The 24559-nt window shown below is 39.1% G+C and overlaps 1 protein-coding gene across 1 annotated transcript; it reads left to right on the forward strand.

Moving 5' to 3' along the window:
• The first annotated feature begins 2175 nt into the window (after positions 1-2175).
• eif2ak4 (eukaryotic translation initiation factor 2 alpha kinase 4) lies at positions 2176-23899 on the forward strand. Its single transcript, XM_055173294.2, has 39 exons — positions 2176-2459; positions 3595-3710; positions 3810-3912; positions 3992-4165; positions 5654-5734; positions 5863-5999; positions 6124-6224; positions 6310-6467; positions 6617-7152; positions 7243-7358; positions 7450-7604; positions 9012-9448; positions 9533-9605; positions 9728-9817; positions 9886-10008; positions 11468-11572; positions 11693-11756; positions 11838-11917; positions 12015-12116; positions 12271-12321; positions 12690-12926; positions 13698-13773; positions 14257-14378; positions 14883-14932; positions 15038-15203; positions 15614-15730; positions 16293-16358; positions 16438-16611; positions 16691-16825; positions 16909-17037; positions 17123-17251; positions 18740-18826; positions 18899-19008; positions 19088-19146; positions 19498-19601; positions 19945-20013; positions 22173-22217; positions 22826-22941; positions 23665-23899. Exons 1-39 carry the CDS (start codon positions 2361-2363, stop codon positions 23720-23722), a joined length of 4950 nt encoding a protein of 1649 aa, XP_055029269.2. The 5' UTR covers positions 2176-2360; the 3' UTR covers positions 23723-23899.
• Positions 23900-24559: the final 660 nt, after the last annotated feature.

Here is a 24559-nt window from a genome sequence, read left to right on the forward strand (position 1 = left end):
CACTCCTCAGGAAGAATACTGTATATGTCAATATGCCAGTGTGTGGGCTCGAACCCTAAATGTGGTTAACAGCTGAGGGGTAACACCAGTTGGGTCCTCTCCCCCTTCTCAGCGCTGTGATTGGCTTGAGATCTAGTAGTAGCTGATGTCTGATTGGTTTAGCTGTCTCCTTTTAGGGTCATAGTTCTCATCAGGTGTTATGAACGTGAGCCGGTCAAACATTTGGTCCCTATCCACCCCTTGGTGTTATTCATAAGACCCCCCATCCTTAGCACCCCATTAGGAAATTCTACCTTACTATGGCAACATATGGCCGTCTGAAGGAAGCGTGTGTGCACGCAAAGCAAGTTTCTTAAAGACATTTCCAAAGTAGTCCATGTCATAAATACTAGGAGCCGTCGTTAATGACTTTAAAGCTAAAATCTGATCATAGAAAAGACATTGATGGAATTTCTCATGGATTTACATACATTTCATTTTTTACTTTACAAATGCTAATACATTTGATCTTCTTAGAAATTCTTATACCTTTTTATTTTATCTACACATATTTTAAAAATATTTTTATCAAAACCTCTTTATTTCTAATATTACAACTTGTTTTAATTTGTTTGTCTTGAAACAATGTGGACAATGTTAAATAAAAGTGTTTTTAAACTCAGATTTAAACTGGTTTAAGACTCATTGTCATCTCTTCTGCTTTAGATAGCAGTGCTCTTAATGTCAATCTAAAATAAGCAAATAAGGATACTTGATATCAGAATAATTTGTTCTAATCAGAATAAGAGTTTGATGTGCAGATTGTGTGTGTGTGTTGTGTGTGTATTTGTGTGTGTGTGGGGGGGGGTTCAGATTGCTGTCATTTTATATCACAGTTGGTAATGGGGGGTTTAGGGGTTTTATGGGGCAGGGTGGGGGTTGTTCCTCCTTCACATACTTGAGTGCCTGAGAGTTTGACTATTAATAGCTGTTTTGCTCTGTCTGCACATAGACGCGTATGAAGGAGGCATCCGGCATGAAGGAGGAGTCCACCAATTATCGGGATGTATTCAGAAAAATAATTTACATAATGATAAAGCCATTGATTTTAAAATCTGGTGTAAGACCCTTACATCTGTGTTTCTCACTCAAACTTTTCAGAGTGCTCACCCCTTTGTGTGGATGCATCTCTTTGCACCCCCCTCCCCAAAAATTCATGACTGAAACTTTAATCTGAAAAAAAAAATAGTTAGGAATTGTTTTTATGCAATGCAACCATCTAATACATGCAGTTACAGTGATAAAATTTAACTATTCACACAAAAATACCAGATCACTTTTATTATCTCAAACTGTCGGTCAGATAGTTATTATGTGCATCATATAGTTGCAAATGACATGCCAGTTCAGTTTTAGGCATCCACACACTGTCATCAAAAAAACTTTGCTTCATGTCGTGCCACATTACCACCTTGGGCATGCATTATTTTCTTATAATTTAAAGGCCCGTTTTCAATTAATTCTAAGTTAATAAATCAAAAACATTTGTTTATGATTTTTTTATATTATATGCAACAGGTAAAATTAGACTATACAAACAGCAGAACTGATGTCTGGATTGCAGGGAGTCTTTAATATACGTAAATTAATGTGTCAGAAATGAAAAGACATTGTAAGTGGCTATAATTATGTAAAAGAGGATCAGTGAGAAGATCAGTGTGTTTGGTGTGAAACAGCGCCATACGCAGACGCCACATTAAACGCTTTAAAACGCCAACGGCGCCGCCATATTGGGGAGGTTGAGACTGTCCCACAAACACGTATAAGTGAGCCCTAAAACCCACTATTTAGATTTGTTCAGTACAAGTAAAGTAAACTAAGTGTTCTTCTAATCGTGTACATTTAAGCACTATAAGAGACATCATCAAAATGTACTAAGCAAGGAAATAAACCCTAACCATTTTTACAATTCCTTACGACAATTAATAACTTTTATGTAAAAAATCGAGATTACAAGTAACAAGTAAGAGGAGACGTTTTCGTACTCGCAGAATTTGCTGAGAAATCTTAATGTCACTGTGCTATTAATCATGAAAAACCGCATGTCTTCCGTTCACTTCTATGTTTATGGGACAGTCTTGACCTCTGCAATATGGCGGCGCTGTTAGCGGCCAGTATGTAGAGCAGCACCCCCTCATGCGTCAGTATGTGGTACTGCAGGGCGCACCTTACGTCATCAGAGCGACGCTGGATGGTGGGATCGGTGACGCTGCCACGCGACAGCTGTTATGATTTCATACCTGCACATGTCTTGTTTTATTGATGTTTTGCAGTTTTCGTGTGCTGTGACTGAGTTTGTTGTGACGGACTCATAATGCAGGATGAATGATTATTCAGTGCGACAGGAGAACGAGCTCGAGGCGCTTTCATCGATATATGGAGATGATTTTTCAGACATCAGACGACAGCACCCGTGGAAGGTATTTTTAACACGTCATAACATCTCATTCATGCTACATTATTATTGTCAGATTTATTAAACGATTCGGTTGATTCAAGAATACATAACTCTTGTGATGTTAGTCAGGATTTCTTCCACCTTGCACATATTAACTTATATTTCCTCATGCTTATTTTCAAAGTATTTCTTAGAAATACACAGATTGCTTTTCTTACTGTACCTTCTGTATTAGACTCATTCTCCAGTTTGATGTTTAGGCTACTGATCAGTTATTGATATGTATAGGAAGTATCGAGCTTATAGTCGTGACTTTTTTTAAAGGGGATATGTCATGAAAATCTGACTTCCAATCTAGAAAATATGAAAAATAACAACCAGTAATTTAGTTTTGGCAAACCATTCTCTGCAATCATGTAAAAATACGGCATTGAGATTTGGCTCCCCTAGTGATGTCAAAAGGGGATCTTATTATAATAATCCCGCCCCTTAAAGAGAGAGAGAGAGAGAGAGAGAGAGAGAGAAAATAATTGACAGCTCAATCTAGTTTCAATTTCCACAAACCACCATTATGACGATCAGTGTTTGCATTTCATCAGCTCATCTGCATTTTAAAACACACACACCCCAGTGGCATTTTTCACATGTTATAATAAATGATCTATGAGGTATTTTGAGCTAAAACTAATCTCGTCAATTAAGAGAAAACACTTCCCTGCCAATGACAAGTTTTTACGGTAATCCATGTTTCCTCTCTTACCCAACTTATAAAACACTGAAGTCTCTACTGATCCAAAAACAGTAAAAACTTTGTGTATGTTTTGATCATTGCTCTGAATCTGATCTGAACAAAAGTCCTTCACAGATGATCTGTTCTTTCATTTAATATATTGTATATTTATATATTTAAAGAAGATTTTCTGGAAGGCAAGAAACTTTTGTGAAAATCAAAAAATGCTGACTGGCAACTTTCTTTTAAAAACCCTGGCATGGAAAGAGTTAATGAACTTGCCCATATCAAAATCTGAGCTAGATAAAAATGATCATGTTTATGTTGTTGTAAACTTGTGAAAATACTGTGTTTTTTCATATGTACAATCATGGTACTGTCACAGTAGTTTTCTCATCTGTGATTTGAGTTTGTGTTGTGTTTGTAGGTCTGGAGACCTCCAGAGATGCACCTTTACCTGCGTCCTAAAGGTCTTAGTTATGGACAGATGAGTTACGTCTCTGTGGACCTGCAGGTCAAATGTCCAGCTACATATCCTGATGTGTGAGTGATGTGACACATGATGTGATTGAATAGGATCTTTGTCATAGCAGCGCAAAGACTGTAACATAAATAATGTATATCTTGTGTGTGTGAGATCAGGCCACCAGAGTTAGAACTGAGGAACGCTAAAGGTCTCTCTCTTGACAAACTCCAAAACCTTCACTTGGAGCTCCAGAAACTAGCTAAAGAGCGATGTGGAGAGGTGAGCAGATGTACACGAGTCGCCGAGTCACATGACAGAGCAGATTTGTGATTTCTCTCGGTCATGTTTCCTCTTCCAGGTGATGATCTATGAGTTGGCAGATTATGTTCAGTGTTTTCTGACCGAACACAATGTTCCTCCATCGAGCTCCTTCCATGAAGAGATGCTGAAGAACCAGCGGCGGTTACAGGAGCGTTTGGCCCTGGAGGAGCAGCAGAAGATGGACCAACGCCGCAAACAAGAAGAACAGATGGTACATCACTTCCTGTTCTCCATTTACACGCCTCTGTAACCTTCACTAGTTCATTAAGACCCTGTTTACATTAGAGCATTTGCGTTTTAAAACGGCATTTTAAAATGAAAACGATCCTCGTTTATACTGGCATTTTAAAAAGAATCTTCACCCACACTATACACGACCATAAAGGCATGAAACATGACCAATCACGTAACTGGACATGCGCATAAAAGTGTAAATAACTTATTACTCTAATAATAGCTTACCTTTGCACGTTTATGCAGCCTAGAGGTGTGATATTGACAAAAATTCATACCTGGATCCTTTGCCGGCAACTACAACAGACACTATTTTTGAACCTATAAAAATGTGTTTGGGAAAGTCTTATACTGTTCTAGCTCCCCCCTACAACATATTAATATGATTAATAGGTTAATGTTGATGTTATAAACCAAACAAAAAGGTCTTTATGATTTAAAAAGGAAGCATTCAAGTGAAAAGTACTAAACAGCAGCGAACTTGAAGCAAAAATAAATTTCAGCAAATGCATACTTCAATCAAACATAATAAGAGGTAAACACCAAATAATTTATCTTCCCTTACCTGTCGCTGTTCAGTGTGCAATTAATTAATACAAATTAATATGACGTTAATTTTTAAACGTATGCGAGGTCCGTGCACGTCCTCCGCTAGCAACACAGAAACAGCAAAAAGCGCAATCGGCTAAACGAGCATTAAATATTAATATGACGTTGATTTTATTGTTTTTATGAATTTATATTCACAAAACATCAATTAAAATTAAGAGACAAATTATATGAAACAAAATTCATTTTAAGTAGCAAACAAAACTTACATTAAACTGGAAAATAATGTCTGACCCATTACAATTCTCCCGTCATTTGGCCTTTACAACGCCCTAATTAGCGTCTATCTTCAGTAATAAGCTATCTAAATTTAAACAAAACATAAACAACATTACAACAATATTCAAACCCCACAATACTCAAACATAAATATAAAACAGACATTATCTATAAGGATACATGTTAAAACAATCTGATATAGCGTTTATAATAGCTGGTTGGTAGATGTTTACTATTTTTGGCAAAACCTCCGTTGCAAACCTCCATTTACCTGAATAAAAATAATTTTAACTTTGAAAATGACGGCTGTCACGTTAACATCAGCTGTTCGTTTACACAAGACTCCGTCTATGTTCATTTACACTGCAGCGCAACATCTGAGTTCTCAAACTAAAATAAAGGCTGCAGCGTTTATGAACGAATTCGTTTATGAGGGTCGAAAACACTGGTGTAGTGTAGATGAAAGGATAAACGCATTAATGTAAACATAGCCTTAAAATGGTAACAATTAGGAAAGAGCTGTCTGTTTAAGAAGCCATTTCAAATTTCACACTGCAGAACTTTCCCAAATGATTTACAGTACAGCGTACAGTGTGCTCATATTTACTGTATAATAAAACTTTTCCATCCTGTACAGCAAAATGAGATTCTTGCAGAAATCCACAGAAGAGAGGAAGAGAAACGAGAGGAGAAGAAGAAGAAGGAGATGGCCAAACTGGTGAGGTGTTTCTTCTTCTTCTCCTGGATCAAAATGAAATATTCAAATATTTTATTAGCTGGTGCCGGTGTCACGTCTGTTGATGCAGGTGTACACGAGAACATTCATGATACAGATTGATGTTTCAGGAGCGTATGGAGGTCATAGTTCAGCCTGATATAGAAAGACAAACATCATCCTCACCTGCTTCTTCACCTGCTGATCCTGCTGAGGTGAAGAAAACGCTTGCAAACCGACGACGGACGACATCCAGCAGTAGACACAGGTCTGATCACAGCCATAGATGTGTTGTCTTTGTAAAGATATTAAAACATAATCATGTGTCCTCTAATGTCTGTTGACGTCTGATACAAGTTTGTTAGTTTGTTGTTTTTTTTGTCTCTGTCAAGGCGTGACACATACAATGAAGAGAATCCACGACAGCAGGACGTCCTGCATTTCAGTAATAGTTCACTTGGAGAGGTCATAGTTCACAGAGGGAAGTGCATTGGTAAGATTGTGTGTAACTTGTTGACTCCTGATTCATTTGACTTTGACACGAGGAGTTTATACACACGTGTATGTGTGTGTGTTAGGTAAGAGTGAAGATTCGGGCCGCAGTGTGTATTACGCTTTTAATTCCACCTCTGGAGATTTTGCCGTTGTTTACGAGTGGATCCTTTGCTGGAACAAGACCGTCGGAAAATTCTTTACCAGCCAGGAGAAAGAGAAGATAGAAAAGTGTAAAAAACAGGTGACAGACACAGATAAGAGTTTTAATACTTAAAAATTTTAAACCATCCTCTGTTAAATGGACTCATATAATAATTGAATAATAATATTCAGCCATGTATAAGCTCCACCCATTTTCAGCTCCTTGTTTTCTGATTTTCTCTGATTCAGATTAATGGTGCAGAAAGTGAACTGAACTCACTGCTGAAGCTACACCACCCTAATCTGGTCCACTATCAGGGGCTGAGCTGCAGCGAGCGGGACGACTGTCTGGTGGTGGATCTTCTGGCAGAACATGTTCCCGGATCCAGTCTGGCCCAGAACGTTACCAGTAACTCTCCGGTGCCCATCGATCAACTGCGCCATTACGCCGTCCAGCTGGTGAGCGCTCTTGATTATCTGCACAGTAACTCTGTGGTCCATAAACAGCTGAACGCATCCTGCGTGCTCCTGGACGCTCACGGTGACGTGAGACTGGCGGACTACAGTCTGGCCAAACGTCTGTCTGATGTCTGTAAAGAGGACATCTTCGAGCAGGGTCACGTGCGCTTCAGCGAAGACACGATGCCAACGCGGCTGGGGAAGAAGGGCGATGTTTGGAGTTTAGGGCTGCTTCTGCTCGCTCTGGCTCAGGGTGGAGAGGTGAAGGAATATCCCGTCAGTGTCCCGTCATCTCTACCGGCAGACCTGCAGGACTTTCTTAACAGGTCAGTGTTTGTTATGCAGAACTGAAGCTTGGTTACTATGACGTGAAAACTTCCTTATGTATTGTTTGAATGTGTGTGTGTGTTTAACAGGTGTGTGTGTCTCAATGATGTAGACCGCTGGCACACTCAACAGTTGCTGGATCATTCGTTTCTTCGTCCACCATCACCCAAAACCGCCCTGCCGTGTTCTGAGTCCAGCCCAGAGGGTGACACGCTCACACAAACACACACACAAACTCATCAGTACTTAACCTACGACACAAATCACTACAATCAGTTTTCTTCTTTGTTTTTCAGACACAGGTTTTGACTTTGCCTCTACAGTTGTTCCTTACAGTCACCTCCTCAGCGCCCCCTTCAGTATGGAGGTACAGAAACGTCTCTCACGTTACTATAATGAGTTCTCAGAACTGCAGCTGCTGGGTAAAGGAGCGTTTGGTGCTGTTATTAAGGTAAAAGATATATTCTCTTATCACCGCTGGATTCAGAGAGAGTTTCATGAGATTGTGATGTGAAGCCTGTTTTACACCTCAGCTATATAAACACAGCAGAAGAAGACTGTGTCCAGAATCATCATAAGTGCTGCCTCGCGATTAGACGTTTGCAGAATAAAAGTTTTTGTTTACATAATATATGTGGGTGTACTGTGTATAATAATGATGTATAAATACACATACACACATGCATGTATATAATTAAGAAACATTTGCATGTGTATATACATGTTTATATTTATGTATAATCTATATAATATATAAATATTTATTATGTACATTTTTTTTCTTTAAAATTATACATTTATGTGTGTATTTATATGTACATGGATACTGTGCGGAGTGCACTCACATATATTGTGTGGACAGAAACTTTTATTCTGCAAACGATTAGTCGTGACTAATCATGAGGCAGCACTAAGAATCATCCTCTATGGTCTCTTAAACAGTGCAGTTATTTGTAAAGGTGTCTGTAGAAATGATGTAAAACTCTGCATATCTTGATGCCCAATTATGATTTGTTGCCTGAATCTGATTTATTTGACCTCTCACTTAGATCATGTTTTAAAAGCGACTCATATCTGATATCTGCATTTACACTAAACACTTGGCAAAACAATTTAAGGTAGACATACAGACCCATAACAGCTTAAACCACAGAGGAAGTTAAATGTTGCGATATGCAATGGACAAAATGATTACACAAGATTTTAAAGCTTAAAGGCGGAGTGCACAATGTTTGAAAGCCAATGTTGAAATCCCCTAAACATACACATCACTTCCCCAATAGAATATGGACCTTCTTTTGATAGACCCGCCCCACACATATGCAACCCCGGCAAGAATATTGGTTAGTAGACACGCCCCTTACTGCTGATTGGCTACAAGTGTGTTTTGGTAGTTGGCCCGACTCTATTTTCTAAAGCGTTTTTCAAACATTGTGCACTTTGCCTTTAATTTCTGTAAAAAGACATAAAAGTCATCCTCCATTGAGTCATGTGATCACGAGTTGACGTCATTTGCCAGCATCTTGACATGTGAATATCTGATCTGTCCACATTGCGGACACAAATACATGTTTTAGATTCATGTCATGTATCAGATTCACGTCATGTTTATTTCCACACATGATTGAGGTCTGAAACCAATATGAGAATATCGGAATCAATGTGCCTTTTTCCTGCTTGCACGTCTGATCCGATCTGGTCACATTAGGGGAGTTGAGTGACTTCAAGCATGAAATGTAAATGTGGCCTTAAAGGATAGCTGCTTAAAATCATCATCAGTAATGTGTTGAAATTTAAACATCATGAAGTGAGGCTGTGACGTTTATATTTAAATGTTTTCTCTCCCTTGTGTCTATAGGTGCAGAATAAATTAGATGGTTGTTACTACGCCGTTAAGCGGATCCAGGTAAACCCAGCCAGTAAACAGTTTCGTCGAATCAAAGGCGAGGTGACTCTGCTCTCCCGACTCAATCACGAGAACATTGTCCGTTATTATAACGCGTGGATAGAGCGGCACGAGACGCCCGCGACCGGCGCGTCAAACAGCGACAGCTCCGAGACTCCGAGCGCTCCCGAACGACCTCCACGACCCGCGGCTCAGTCGATGCAAAACAAACTCTGCCTCACGGACAACATCGAGGACGACGCCCCTCCGCCGGTCCTCACCAGCTCAGTGGAGTGGAGCACATCACTGGAGAGATCATCCAGCGCTAAATGCAGTGCTGCGCACTCCACAGACGATGACGAGGATGATGATGATGATGAAGAGGCTGATGTGTTTGGTCCCTCCTTTCTGTGAGATTCACATACACACTGATACTCTGTTTGTCTTTATTATCTGCCGATCTTTGACTTGCTTCTGTTTTTTATGACACACAGTCCTCCTGACAGTGACTCAGAGAGTGACATCATCTTTGATAACGGTGATGTCAGCAGAGGCAGCTTCTCACAGGTATTTATAGTGCAGGACTTTACTGCGTTTATCCAACAGAAACTTTCCTAAATGTAGTTCTGCTGTGAAGATATCAATAGATGTATGTACAGTATATGATGTTTGTGTGTTGTGATGTTCAGGAGGAGCCCAGCGGTGGTAAAGCAGCGGCTACATCAGAAAGTTCAGGAGAGAAAGCTCTTCAGAAGACGGCACATTACCTTTATATTCAGGTGCTGACGCTTCTCTCATCTTTACTAATATCTGATGTGTGAACTGAATTGTGTTTGTTTCTCTTCAGATGGAGTACTGTGAGAAAAGCACTTTAAGAGACACAATCGATCAGTGTTTGTATCAGGACGTCAGTCGACTCTGGAGACTCTTCAGGGAAATCCTGGATGGTTTGGCGTATATTCATGAACAGGTGATTTAACTGAAATACTGTAAGAATGGCATCATACGTGTTGTTAGAGAAAACTGTAGAGGTGAATGTTATTTAGTGAATATTAGATGACTTCTGTCAGGTGCTGTGAAATATCTTTCTGTGTTTAAAGAATTACTCCACTTTCATAAGAAAAATATCCTGATCATTTACTCACCTCCATGTCATCCAAGATGTTTATGTCTTTCTTTGTTCGCTCTAGAAGAAATTAATTAAATTTTTTTTGTGGAAAACATATCAAGATTTTTCTCCATTTAGTGGACTTTAGTGGACCTCAACAGTTTACAGTTTCTATGCAGCTTCAAAGGACTCGAAACGATCCCAACCGAGTCATATGAGTCTTATCAAGAGAATTAATCCTCATTTTCACCAAAAAATACTTTTTAACCACAAGTTCTCATCTTGAACCAGCTGTTTGATGCCAGCGTGACCTTACATTTTATGTAATCATGTAGAAAGGTCACGTATGACACATGTGAAACTACCGCTCCAGTGTTTACAAGTGTGAAGAAAGAAGAGTGTTCAGATGTTGTTGTATGTGGAATGATATTAATTAATGTCTGTGTCTCAGTTTATTGTTTAAAATTGTCCACAAGTGTGTGTTTCACATATTTATTACACGGCTCTCTGGAATGCTTGATTCTGATTGGTCAGTTGAGACATTTGCAGGTTCGTTCTTTTCAAATAATAACCGCTCCAAAGTAATAACGCATAGCCGGACTACTTGTACGAGTAAAATCGCTCCGCGCCAATAAAGATCAATAAAGATTACTGTTTGTTTGGCGCCATCTTGTGACAAACACTCGACAACCACGACAAGAGACAGACAGCTTACTGAGACTGAACTTGACAAAATAGAGCATGACAGCTACGAAGCCAACACACACAAAAATACAGAATGGGGATTAAAACTTCTCAAAGACTGGCTAAAAGAGAAAAAATGGAGACAGACAAGTATGAAGCAGAGGATCTTAATAAGGTATTGCGATCATTTTATGCATCTGTGCAAAGTTTCGCGGAAGGATAAAAATGTTAATTTAAAACAAATATGCCAATAAAATGTTTCAAATTCATATTCATGTCCAGTTTTTTTTCTTATGTGGCAAGTAGCCGTGTAATAAGCGGGATAATGTAGAGGCAGCCGGTAGTTATTGGGAAATAAGCCCCTTCAGTGTGATACAAGACCCTCCGCTTCGCGTCGGGTCCTGATCACACTGTCGGGGCTTATTTCCCGATAACTACCGGCTGCCTCTACATTATCCCTTACGTAACACGTGACATTTCTATGTGATTACATAATACGTAAGTTCACACGGCTAGGGCAAGACGAGAAGTTGTATGTGTGTTGTGTTTTTTTGGTGAAAATGATGATAGTTTCACTAGATAAGAGATGAGATAAAATAATGTGATAGTGTTGTATAATATCTGATCTCTGTTTTAGGGAATGATCCACAGAGATCTGAAGCCTGTCAACATCTTCCTGGACTCTCAGGATCACGTGAAGATCGGAGACTTTGGTTTGGCGACAGACCACCCAGCTTATGTGGTACTGCACGTGTCAAGATAAAAACACATTAATAATTTCTCTTCAGTGTTATTGTTAATGTCAATGTTTTTGTTTTATTCAGTCAGTCTTGTTTTAATATTTTAGCGTTTGTTGTTTTAGGCTGCCAGTAAACAGGAAGCAGAAGAAACCAGTTCAGGATTTGTTCCCAAACCAGATCCATCAGGTAAAATTCATTCAAATACTTCAGCACAGCCATAGATGAATGATATGAAATAAACTGTTGTTTATTATCCGTGTTGGGAAGATAACATGACCGGGATGGTCGGCACGGCTCTTTATGTGGGACCAGAAGTTCAAGGAAACACTAAAGCGACTTACAACCAGGTGTGAAGAGTTGAACTCATATAGTATGTTAAGAGATTTGACAGATGTTGTGTTGATGTGATTGTTGATGTTTATGTGTGTGTGTGTGTGTGTGTAGAAAGTAGATCTGTTTAGTTTGGGAATCATCTTGTTCGAGATGTCCTATAGACCCATGAGTACAGCGTCTGAACGCATCTGTGTGCTCAGTCAGCTGAGGAAGGTCAGTCGCATCCAACACACCACCAATAAGAAGGATTTCATTTCATTTACACTTTTCTTTGATTTAGTTTTTATTCTTTGTCAAATAAAATAAAGAGTTCAGAGCTGAGTTGTGTTGAGTCTTCATCATCTTCTCGTCTGTGTTTCTCCTGCAGGAGTCCATTGATTTTCCTGAAGACTTCTCTCAGTACGAAAGTGGAACGCAGGTAAAAGTCATTTTACACTTTTGATACCTCAGTAGTGTTTGTCATATTGATGATGGTAGTATTATGAAAAATTAGGGTTGCAAAGGGGTGGAAAGTTTTCAGAACCTTTCCATGGGAACTTAATCTGGGGAATTTTGGAAAATTCCATATTTGAAAAATGTACAGTAATTTATGGGAATTATTGGGAAATGTATATAAACTATATCATATACAAACATTTTGTTTGGTTACAAGCAGAATCCAGATACTTGCGCTCATCAAGCCGTGGATTTATTTGATCAAAAATCCTTCAGGAATCATTCTAGATGATCTGTGCATGTTATGGATGAATGCAAGTACAACCCTACCCATAATTCCTCTCTCCTCAGAGAAAGGTAATCAGCTGGCTGTTGAATCACGATCCAGCGCTTCGACCCACAGCTGTGGAGCTCCTGAAGAGCGATCTGCTGCCTCCTTCACAGATGGAGGAGTCTGAACTTCATGAGGTCCTACAGCACACCATGGCCAACATCAATGGGAAAGCCTACCGCACCATGGTCAACCAGCTGTTCTCACAAAACATCTCTCCCGTCATGGACTTCACCTACGACACCGAAATACTCAAGGTACAAAAGTTACAACACTTGGGGCTGAAATCAGTTTGTGTGACCTTCAAGTTGTGCTTAGACTCAGTCTAGATCAGGGGTCTCCATCCTTTCTGTGAGCAAGGGCTATCATAATGGATAAAACAATTTGAAGGGGCACATTTTTGATATAATCTACTCAAATCCTTCTTGTTTTACTTTAACATACATAAAAGAAGCCAAGCTAATATAAAAATATGTAATAAATAAATATTAAAATAATAGAATGTGCTCACAGATGTGGGCATCATGTTGGAGACCACTGGTCTAGTGAGTAAACATGAGACAGCTGATGATCTTACAAGTGCATGTTTACAGTTTTTACACCAGCATTGATCTTATCGAGTCTCTCTTTAGATCAAATGATATTTTATGTTGTGACTGTAACACATCATGACTGTTCTGCTGACTTCACTTCTGTTGGGTTGTGTAGCTCTGTTTTATTCTCCAGATTCCTCTAAAACATAAATTGTTTATTTTTTGTGTTTGTGCACATGCACACAGGTATTATTAAAGATATTAAAAAGTAAATAAGGTCAATTGAGTTTATATGAATAGTAAATGAAGGGATTAATAACTGGATCATATCAACCAGCTATAAAATCTTGCTACTCTACATGAAGTCCAGTTGTAGTTTCTGTCAGCAGGTGGCGCTGTGGTGTTATTTATCTCTCTGTGTATCCTGTGCATCTGGTTTATATACTTCATCTCGTATCAATGCTTCTCTGTTCTTCTCATTCGGTTGTGCTGCAGGGCACTTTTAATTTCACCAGCGCTAAACTACAGCAGTACGTGTATGAGACGATAACCAGAATCTTCAGGAGACACGGTGAGCGCTCACTACAGCTTCATAGATCACAAACTCATATACATTACATACACATAGACAATTATATGTGTCCCTGGACCACAAACCAGTCATAAGTCGCACGGTTATACTTGTAGCAAAAGGCAAAAATACATTGTGTGGGCCAAAAGTATAGATTTTCTTCGTTTATGCCAAAAATCATTAGGATATTAAGATCATGTTTCATGAAGATTGTTTGTAAATGTCATATTTCAAGTAGTAGGTATGCTCTGATCAAGAGTTTTAGATATTTTGCACCCTCTCAAATAATTGTATCTTGGCCAAATATTGTCCTGTATATATAAAAAATTACCCTTATGGCGGTCCAGGGGTCACACATATGTTAAAAGCACCACTCTGAATATTCCAGCTCATAAAATGGAGATTAAGCAATATCTGTCTGTCTCTCTCTCTCTCTCTATCCATCTATCTGTCTGTCTCTCTCTCTCTCTCTCTCTCTCTCAGGTGCTGTTCGGATACAGACTCCGCTGTTGTTACCCAAGAATCGGCGTCTGTATGATGGATGTGAGACAGCAAGTTTTATGGATCACAGTGGGATGCTGGTGACTCTGCCGTATGACCTGCGTGTGAGCACAAATCATTTGATAAACAGCCTCTATACTGGAGCATTGAACAGTCAGATTATATAGACATACAGTGCCCTCCATAAGTATTGGGTCAGTAAGGGTAACATTGCTGTGTTTGCTGTGGACCTGTTTTAACATGCACGATTGACCACCTCAGAGCCGATCCTCCCTATACGCAAGGTACGCAAGCTGCGTAGGGCCTCGAACCTTTCTTTAATGTGGCTCTGCACAGACTAAGTGTCGAGTGACGTCATTGTGCCATTAGAGCCATTCGAAAACATAACAAGAAGTCTGATCTCACGATACTTTAATTCCAGTTATCAGTCGGTCTGTGCAGCTCCGCATGCAGTTCACACACTTATCGACATGCGTCGTGATATAGATATGATTTAAAGCTATCCGTACAGAGCTTTGCTGCAGGGAACTATTCATATATATCAAAGATTAATTTAGTCTTTATTTACTGTTTGTGAAAGTTGATTCTCTGTGTTTTTCTTACATCAGCTTCCCTTTGCACGATTCATAGCAAGAAACAACATCACGCATCTTAAAAGGTGGTTACATGTTTGTACTGTGTATGTCATTATTTGTATGATTATAGATATGATGTATAGACACCTGTATAAACATAATGCCTGTATTGATGTTTGTTTCTTTAGGTACAGTATAGAGCGAGTGTTCAGGCCACGAAAGTGGGACCGAGCTCATCCTCGAGAACTTCTGGAGTGTGCGTTTGACATCATCATTCCCATGAGCAGTCTTCTGCCGGACGCTGAGGTCATCTACACCGTTTCTGAGATCATTGCTGAGTTCAGTGCTCTACAGGTACAAACACAGGTTTTGTCTGATTAATCTTTATATTTACATTTACAGATGCTTTTATCCAAAGTGACGTAACAATAAAATCCATTTATCATAGTGAGGCAATTAAACAAGAAATGCTTATACCAAGTTATATTTATATATATGTTATATTCATGCATTTGGCAGACACTTTTATCCTAAGCGACTTGCAGTGCATTACAAGCTATACATTTTTATCAGTATTTAAGTTCCCTGGGTTCAAGCCCATGACCTTTTGTGTTGCAAACGCACTGCTCTACCACTGAGATATACAGAAACATGAAAGTCCATCGAGTTACCACTTTTCACAATGATAGAACAATACCTGTTGACAGAGTTTTTTTCTGATATTGTATTTTTATCTTTGTTTGTGTGTGTGTGTTTGACTGTAGGACAGAAATTACGTCATCTGTCTAAATCACACAAGTCTGTTGAAAGCTGTTCTGTTGCACAGTGGAGTTCCTGAAGACAAACTCACACAAGCCTCCAACATACTGTGTGATGCTATGGTGAGATATACACAAACACACATGCAAACGCACAAACGCACACAGACACATATGCATGCACGCACTCACACACATGCACGCACAGATAAACACGCATGCAGACAGGAATGCACGCATGCACTCACACGCATGCACACAAACACACACACGAATGCAAACACGCACAAACACACACATGCACACACATAGACACACAACACACGCACACAGTAACTGTAATGAACTGATGTTTTAGGGATGAATGTGTATCTGCAGTAAATCATCTGTGTACGATGTGTAACACTAAACAAAGCAGCATAAACCCCGTCCTGTGTCTGTGATATTCAGACATTCATGGAAAGCAGGATTTCCTCTGTCCTGTAGCTCAACCTGACAACGCCTAAATCACGGCTTTTTTTCTCCTAAACTCACCTCAGGTGTACTGTTAGTCTCTCTGGATAAAACTCAGTGTGTCTGTACGTGTGACGGAGGTGGAAAAATAAGACTGAATGATGAAGTAAATATTCTGTGTGGTTCATTGAGTTCATGTTGTTGTGTAACTCCTCATATATTTCTCTCTCAGAGTGAAAAACTGACCAAGCGTGAAGTGGAGGCTAAATTCTGTAACCTGTCATTATCTAACAACAGTGTAAGTTAAAGAGAGTAAACTCTTAATGCTAACGCGTGTATGGAGCGCTTCATTCATACGTCACGTGATGATGTCTCAGTTACAGATGTTATATAAATACATCGAGCAGAAGGGCAGTCTGCAGGATCTCAGTCCTCTCATCGATTCACTCATCAAACAGAAAAGCTCAGCAGTCACACAGATGGCAAAACAAGCGCAGAAAGATCTTGAAGAAGTGATGAACCTGCTGAAGAAACTGAGCGTGAAGCTACAGGTGGACATTCATGTGACTGTAAATGAGGTTTCTTCTTGATGGATGTGATGAGTTGATGTTTCTTGTGTTTGTTTTGAAGGTGGTGGTGAATCCTGGCCTGGTCTATAAGGTTCAGCATCACTCCGGCATCATCTTTCAGTTTGTGGCGTTTATCAGGAAACGCAAACGCACCGTACCTGATATATTGGCAGCAGGAGGACGTTATGATCATTTGGTAATCGGCACGATTTTACATCTGAAGGCGTTCGTTGAGAACGAGTATTTAGTTAAACAGTAAATCTTGACTTTATTTCTCAGATCGTGGAGTTTCGTGGTCCGTCAGCCGCTGGTCATTTGTCGTCAGCCGCCGGTCACGTGCCGTCGGCGGTGGGCGCGAGCATCGCTCTGGATAAGATCTGCTCTGCTGTGGCGAACATGGAAGAACCGGTGAATAAATCACACCTGAATATTGTTTTGTGTATGTTGGCATAGATGAGTGACTGTCATTGACTTCTGTGTGTTTGTCCGTCAGCCCGCTGTGAGCTCGTGTGATGTTCTGGTTGTTCCAGTTGGTCACACATCTATGAGCAGAGCCATTAAAATCACTCAGAAACTCTGGACGGCTGGAGTCTCTTCTGATATCGTCTATGACGTCTCACAGGTCACTTTCATCTTAAAGATGTTTTATGTTTTCATGTTGATTAGTTATTGTGTCTTTACACTTTTTGTTAGTGACCTTGAACCCATTATATTGATTAGTAGTAATGCTCGCTGTAGTTGTGCAGTTTAAGGTTCTCTTGAGAGATGTTCATACACAATGTAGTTGTGTGGTATAAACAGCTGACCAGGGATCAGTGAAGCATTTTTAAAGTTTGTGTGTCTATATAAACCCAACAGTTATGTTGTGAGGTGTTGAGGTTAAGCGTCAGACCTCATTCACATCTGCTGGAACTTTCCACAGCACAAACACTGCTGGTCTTAACCCAACACACACACACACACACACACACACACACACACACACACACACACACACACACACACACACACACACACACACACGAGACTGTATTCATAAAACACATTTACTGATTTAATCTGACACATCTGACACAGATTTAAGCAGATATACATGATATTAATGTTCATATAACGGTCAATTAGTTTATGAAAGTTTCTCTCTAAATGAGCTGTAGCTGAGGCCACTGCTGGTGTGTGTGTGTGTGTGTGTGTGCGCGTGTGTGTGTGTGTGCGTGCGTGTGTTTGTGCTGTTAGTACAGAGAAACATCTGTGCAGCAATGAATCAGACGCACACACACACACACACACACACACACACACACACACACACACACACACACACACACACACACACACACACAGGTGAATCATCAGAGTTCTGGTTACACTAAGAGGTCATTTACACATTAATTTTAACCGCATACTGTGATGTTTTTATGTGGTTTGACTTTTCGTTTAGGGGAGAACCGGGACAAAAGTAACGCAGGACACAAGTGACAAAGCGATGTTTTCTTTTACAAATTTCACAAATTTGTGGCTTCTGTAAAAATTATCCAGAAATGGTTTTAAAATGTCCATTTACAACCCTAGGATTTGCCTTTAGAATGAAATGGTCTATTATTGTCTTACTTGAAAGAGTTATGAATAATAAGTTTGTGAAAAAAAAGTGCATGTATGTAAGTGTTCAGTGTTTTTTACGAAGTAACATCGCCATCTATTAATTTTGGTGGATGTGTATACAGGATCTTTTTTGACAGTGTTTTGTGTGTATGTAACATTTTTCAAAAACTTTACCTTGTTTCACTACATCAGTGAAACTTAGCAGACTTTCAATGACAATACTGTTGACCTCCTTTCACATCAGGTCATGTTTCCTCTAACCTGTCTGTCTGTCTGTCTGTCTGTCTGTCTGTAAAATAGATTCAAGTGAGGGATTGTTATGATAGTGTGACACTTGTTTATTAGTTCCCTGACAATTTTAATGAAGAAATGTAGCTGTAGAGGCAATAATTCACTTGAGATGTCCTTTAGGGAACATGTGATGGTATTCATATTAAATCACAAACACTACAGCTTCAACCCTTTGACAGAGATGTGTTTAATGATGGTTTCTCTGTTTGTGTGACAGTCTCAGGAGATTCTTCAGGAACATTGCAGACAAGCTGGAATAGCGTTTATGGTCCTGGTATCAGATAAAGAGGGAAATCACCTGAAGGTAGATCATCACAGAGATGAAGAGGAATGATTGCAGTCACACGTCTCTAAAGATCTTCATGATGTCTTACAGGTGAAGTCTTTAGAGAAAGATCGTCAGTCAGAGAAGAGGATCCTGGAGTCAGATCTGGTGGATCACTTTATCCAAAAGAGTCGAACTAAACTCTCAGAAGAGAGGAACAGGTGTGTGATGATGTTATTAAAGAGAAGCGAGAGCGTGTGTCACAGGAGATATTTAAAGTCTCTGGTTTGTGTCCATCAGGGAAATATCTGACAGCGTTTCTCTGCAAAACTCAAAGACGTCATCGCTGGGAAACTCGGGTAGTGTTCAGTCCTCGTGTTTAATAAATCTTAAAAAATGTTGAACCATAATGAACCAATAAGACACACTTACTTAAAGGTATTCCGGAGGATTTTCTTTTTCCGGGTGGATCATCAAGACTATTGGTCCTCCTAGTTGTCAATCAAGAGTGTTGCACAATTGCATTGATTTAAAAAGTGGAGAAGGCGGTTCTTTTCTAAAATTCGAGGAAAATCCTCCGCTATACCTTTAAAGTGAAAATCTACAATTTCTGTGTTTAACACGTGTGTCCTGTATACCTCCATACCCTACATAATGTAAGAAGATGAAGATGATGATGATGCTCTACAGTGTGATGTTTGTTTCCTCAGGACTCTCAGAATCCCACGGGAACAACAGCACAATGTCTTTAAATGTGAATCTCATCTCACCTGACAAAATCTCCGCCAGTGCCCGCAGGAGATACGAGACGCAGGTCAGAGACTCTCATGTATTATTAAATCTACTGAAAGCTCATTGAGAAGACCATCACTCCTGATATCTCACAATCTCCAACTGTTTATAGTTATAATAAACGCAAATTTCCCTTTGAATGATGATGAGGTTCAGAGACTTGAAAGTGTCGTGCTGTTCGTTCATGATGTCAAGATCTCGTGAGAAACATTCACTGCTCGTTGTTCAGCACAATAAATGTGTAATTCACTGAATAATCATTCATCTGTTCTGAAGCCTGCGCTCGTCTTTATTACATCTGATAAAAAGCTGTGTGTTTGTATGAGAGGATCACGGGAGTCATTATTCTTTCTTTTCTCCTTCAGATCCAAACACGACTGCAGAATCTGGGGAGTCATTTACAGAACAAGAGCAGTGACATCGAAGTGTTAGCTGTAAGTCTGTGATGTCACTTCCTGCTTTCACTCCATCATATTGACAAACTGATCAGTTTAAAAGTGTTTGTCAGTCTGAATTCTCTGAAAATGATTTCAGATTGCCACAGATGGTTGAGCAGGTTTTGTGTGCATGTTAAGAAGTTGATTATAAATGTACAGTGAGAGATGTGATGGATGAATGACTGTGAAAGATTCTCTGCTGGGATAAAATGATAAATCATGCGGTTATGCTTTCTATACTTCTCAGTGAATTAAGGGGTGTGTGTACACCAAAGCGTCTACGCCAGCATATGTTTTCAATTGTTTTCAATGGAAGCGCCAGCAGCTGGCATTTTTTCCCGCGCTGAGTGCCCACACGCTGCATTTTTCAAAGCTTGAGAGTCCAGAGTTGAAAAACGTTCAGCTTTGTGTGAAACGCTCAGCTTGTCAATGTCACGTCAAAGTATCATAGCAGCCAAAGTGCTTAGCTGAAAAAGTGCAGGCAAGCGGCCACAGTCGGCATCTGCCTGGCATTTTCAGTAATGTTTTTAGTAAGGCATGTTTGGTAAAACTAGTTATATTTTCTAATTAAACTAAGGCCTAGTTCTGGTTTAAGCTAATCCCTGTCCGGGAAACCACCCCGAAATGACTGAAATGTGATTTAAAACACACATGAATGTGTCAGATTTATTCTAGGAGTTTTAGCTGTAGATAGATTTATTGATGAAAGCAGGAAACATCTTCCTCTCAAACTTTCCAGACAGTGAAGATAAAAACAAAGAGTTCCAGTCAACAGGAACACAAAGAGCATTCACATCCATCTCAAAGCGTTTCCTCTCACACACATTTTTACCTTTACTTCTACCTTGTAAATGTAAATGTTTCCTGTTGACTGTGTGTGTGTGCATGCGTGCGTGCGTGCGTATGCGTGCGTCTGTGTGTGTGCGCGTGTGTGTGTGTGTGTGTGTGTGTGTGTGTGTGTGCGTGTGTGTGTTATAGGGTGGTCCTTATTTTTCATCTTTTAAAAGTTCATGCTCTCACCTGACCAATATGTTTGAATAAGTAAATTTTTTAATATTAATTAATATTTCGAGGTTGCTCAAGACCTTTGAAGTTCAACACATTTGCGTATTATGTGATACTTTGTGCTAGCATGTATAATTGTTTAATATTACATAGTTACGGCAGCAATGGACTTATTTGACAATGTTCCATGCAATTAAAACTCCTGTTTTAGTTGTGATATGAATGAAGTTTGTTTTGTGTTTGTGTCGAACCTCTCCTGCTGTAGAGCTGATCGGGCTTCTCTCAGGTCCTTCGTCTTCATGTGAATGAAGCACAATAAAGCAGTAAGCCCTCATGAAGCAGTGAGTTACCAGTGCAGTTTATAACATCTAAGAGGCGTTGGCTGTTATAAAATGCACTGTAACACCACTGCGTCGCGGGGCTTATTGCTTTTATAAAACGGTTACTTCATATGCATAGCAGGATTTCATAAAATAAACACAAATAAGTTGTAATAATATTAGTACAAATATTACTCTTCCGCCAAACAAAGTAGTTCCTCAGAATCACAGAGCCGTAGTTAACTGACAAGCTAGGCTATATCGCATTCATTATCAAGGGCGTATCGCATGCAATAATTAATGCGATATGGCCCAGCTTGAAACATGCATGAGAATCCCCCGATATATATATCGCCCAGCCCTAGTCTGAACCATGGGGTTACCGGGGTATTTTATCACGGCTTAGAAGGCGTTTCAACCAATGAGAATGAAGAACCAGAACGGCCGTTTTATAACAGACAATATACACTGAGACAATGGCTGAAGCAACACGAAGCAAGTCTGCTATATGGTTTCTCGGATCAGAAGAGACTGAAATAACTGGAACAAAGTTACCCTCTAAGAAGCAAGTTTTATGTGGGTTGTGCGTTTTTAAATGGTACAGTTTTTGCAAAAATATGTGATTTCGGAAATATTCAAAGGTTTTGAGCACCCTATAGATATTTTAGGAACAATTCAGAATTTTGCACAGTGTGTTTTTATTGATATCCTAACACATTTGGGGGGGGGGGTGAGAGTTGGACATTTAAACATTGTGATCATTGTGTTGTTAAGAATGAAACTCTATTGTGTCTGTGAACGTCTCAATCTCTCCTTCACATTCCACCACAGGTCGACCTGGCCAAGGAAACTCTCATCTACTTCCTCTCTCTGGAGGTTTGTACCGCCCTCCATTATGATCAACTAAATAAATCACATTCCACTGGAAAACTGCTGTAGACGGGATAAGACAGGGAATCCTGAAGGGAAAACAGCCGGATGTTTCTTATTAAGAGGGAAACCCTGAACATATCCAGCACATGAGTCACGTTAAACAGAAAAGAGCTGTTTGTTCATTTCAAACACAATCTGTTCATCTCTGTTTAAAGATCTCACAGTTCTTCAGTAGTGGATTTATTCTCATAATCCAGACTGATTTAGACATGATGACACTGAATTATAGACCACATCAAACCATCAAAAACGCTCTTCAGTGTTATCTGTGTGTTTGTTGACCATCAGATCTATATCTAATAACTGACGACAGGCCGTTGAATTATAAATAATGCAGAAGTGCCATTACACCGCGCGTGTGCATTAATGTTAATGACTAGAGTCAATTACATCATATTTGGGATGCAACGATGCACAAATGAAGATTTATAGTAGTGGTTATTTGTAATATTGTGGTCAACATTGTTTTGTCACACATTTCTGTCAGTTGTGTATATATTAAATGTCGGTCTGAAGATGTGTGATGTGTTGTGTTTGTTTTTTTCTCTCAGTTTGACAGCGAGGAACAGTTTAACATGAGTGTAAAAGCGCTGTTGACTCGTCTACCCAAACAGCGTTACCTCAAATCAATCTGTGAACAGATCCATCACTTCAAAATCATCAAAAGGTAAAAGTTTATTTCTGTACAGTAACTAACTAAACCACTCATCCATCAGCTGTCTGACTGTAACCCAGCTCTTTTCAAAGCTTTATTTTCCAGCGAGTAGTCTGATAAACATTACATTTATTTAAGATCTACAGATATTACACTAATAATGACTGAGGTTTGATCCGGTTTGAATGTTTGGTTGATGCTTCTCTTTTAAAGACTGAAAATGTTTTTTTTCACATGTGTTTATGCTGTAGGCTGGACATTTATGAGATATTTGTGGACAAATCTGCATTTAAATCCCTGTGTGGCTTTACTCAAACTCTTTTGAGACAATCACACATCAATCAAGTTTTCTTTTTCTATTCATCTGGATTTTTTCGGTGATAAATGTATATTATAAAGTGCATTAGTGACTGGGTTTAGTCCAGCAGTTGTTTTTCATTATTATCTGTGAAGACTGATGTGTGTTTCTTTATTCTGGATTCAGTGTTTATTTGCAAACGAGTTGAATTCAGAAACAATGGAGATTTTGTGAGGCAGATATTCATCGCTATAGATCAAACCATTGTTGTCAAAAACATCTACACAAACACACATTTCTATCTGTAACAGAAATCTAATTGAGAAGGACAGAAACGAGCAGAGTTTTATTAGCTGTAGTTTTAAAAGTGTTGTTGTGTAAGTGAGCTGATAAAGACTCTCAGATGTTAGATGGTTTTTATGTTTTTGTCTTCACAGGATCGCTGTCGTGGTTCTTTACAGTTACAAAGACGATTATTATAAGATTCTCCTTTGAGAAGAAATGAAGCTGATAAATGAAGAAAGTGTTTATGCCAAAGCTGATTGTGTTCATAGGGTCCAGTAATCAAACCAATATAAAGATCATGATATTTTCATCTTAACACTTTACTGATGATTTACTTTACACAAAATACTGTACAGTGCTGAAATTAAATACAAATATTTTCCTTAACTCTTCTTCTTGTTGTTCTTACTTAACGCATTAAAACATTTCTCCTCGCATAAAATTAATCATGTAGACAAAACCTTAAATATAGATCTAAGATTACTGAATTAAACCAAACTAATTTTACACCAATCAGAACAACTTGAATTTCCTTGTGGTTAGCTGTCAGGATCAAAATCATCCAGATTTGGAAATCCAATGATCAGGTAAACCAGCTCACTTTTGTCCTAGTTGGATTAAATCACCTTGATCCAGTTACACAATTTTTCAGATTGTCAATTCTAGATTACTAAATGGTCTTCACATGTCAATGTTAACTATTAGCTATGTAAAAAACAGCAGATGGTCATTATGGGGTCACTAAGTGTTTTTACTTGAAGAGTCAATAAAACAACACAACTTTCCCTTCATTTTTTATTTCAATTCAACATTCAGTCTCTTCTTCTGACCCACAAAACCCAAACAACTATAGATTATACACAAACATGTGCATTTTAGTTCAGTAGTTTAGGTTTATAGCCAGATGTTTAAACTACTTTTAACCGTGTGGTCTCTGATGATTGTGATCAATGTAATGTACAGTTAAAGTTAAAGATGACTTTTGTTCATATTAGATATTTTTGTTTGCTGTATGAGGAATTTATATGAACTTTCTTAATTGACTGG

The sequence above is a fragment of the Misgurnus anguillicaudatus genome, chromosome 7, assembly GCF_027580225.2.
Source record: "Misgurnus anguillicaudatus chromosome 7, ASM2758022v2, whole genome shotgun sequence".
Taxonomy (NCBI): domain Eukaryota; kingdom Metazoa; phylum Chordata; class Actinopteri; order Cypriniformes; family Cobitidae; genus Misgurnus; species Misgurnus anguillicaudatus.

Coding starts and splice junctions, on each gene's coding strand:
- eif2ak4 (XM_055173294.2), top strand. CDS start 2,361: ATGAATGATTATTCAGTGCGACAGGAGAACGAGCTCGAGGCGCTTTCA. Junction 5,735..5,862: donor AGAAGGAGATGGCCAAACTG/GTGAGGTGTTTC, acceptor TTGATGTTTCAG/GAGCGTATGGAGGTCATAGT. Junction 19,602..19,944: donor GCAGGAGATACGAGACGCAG/GTCAGAGACTCT, acceptor TTTCTCCTTCAG/ATCCAAACACGACTGCAGAA.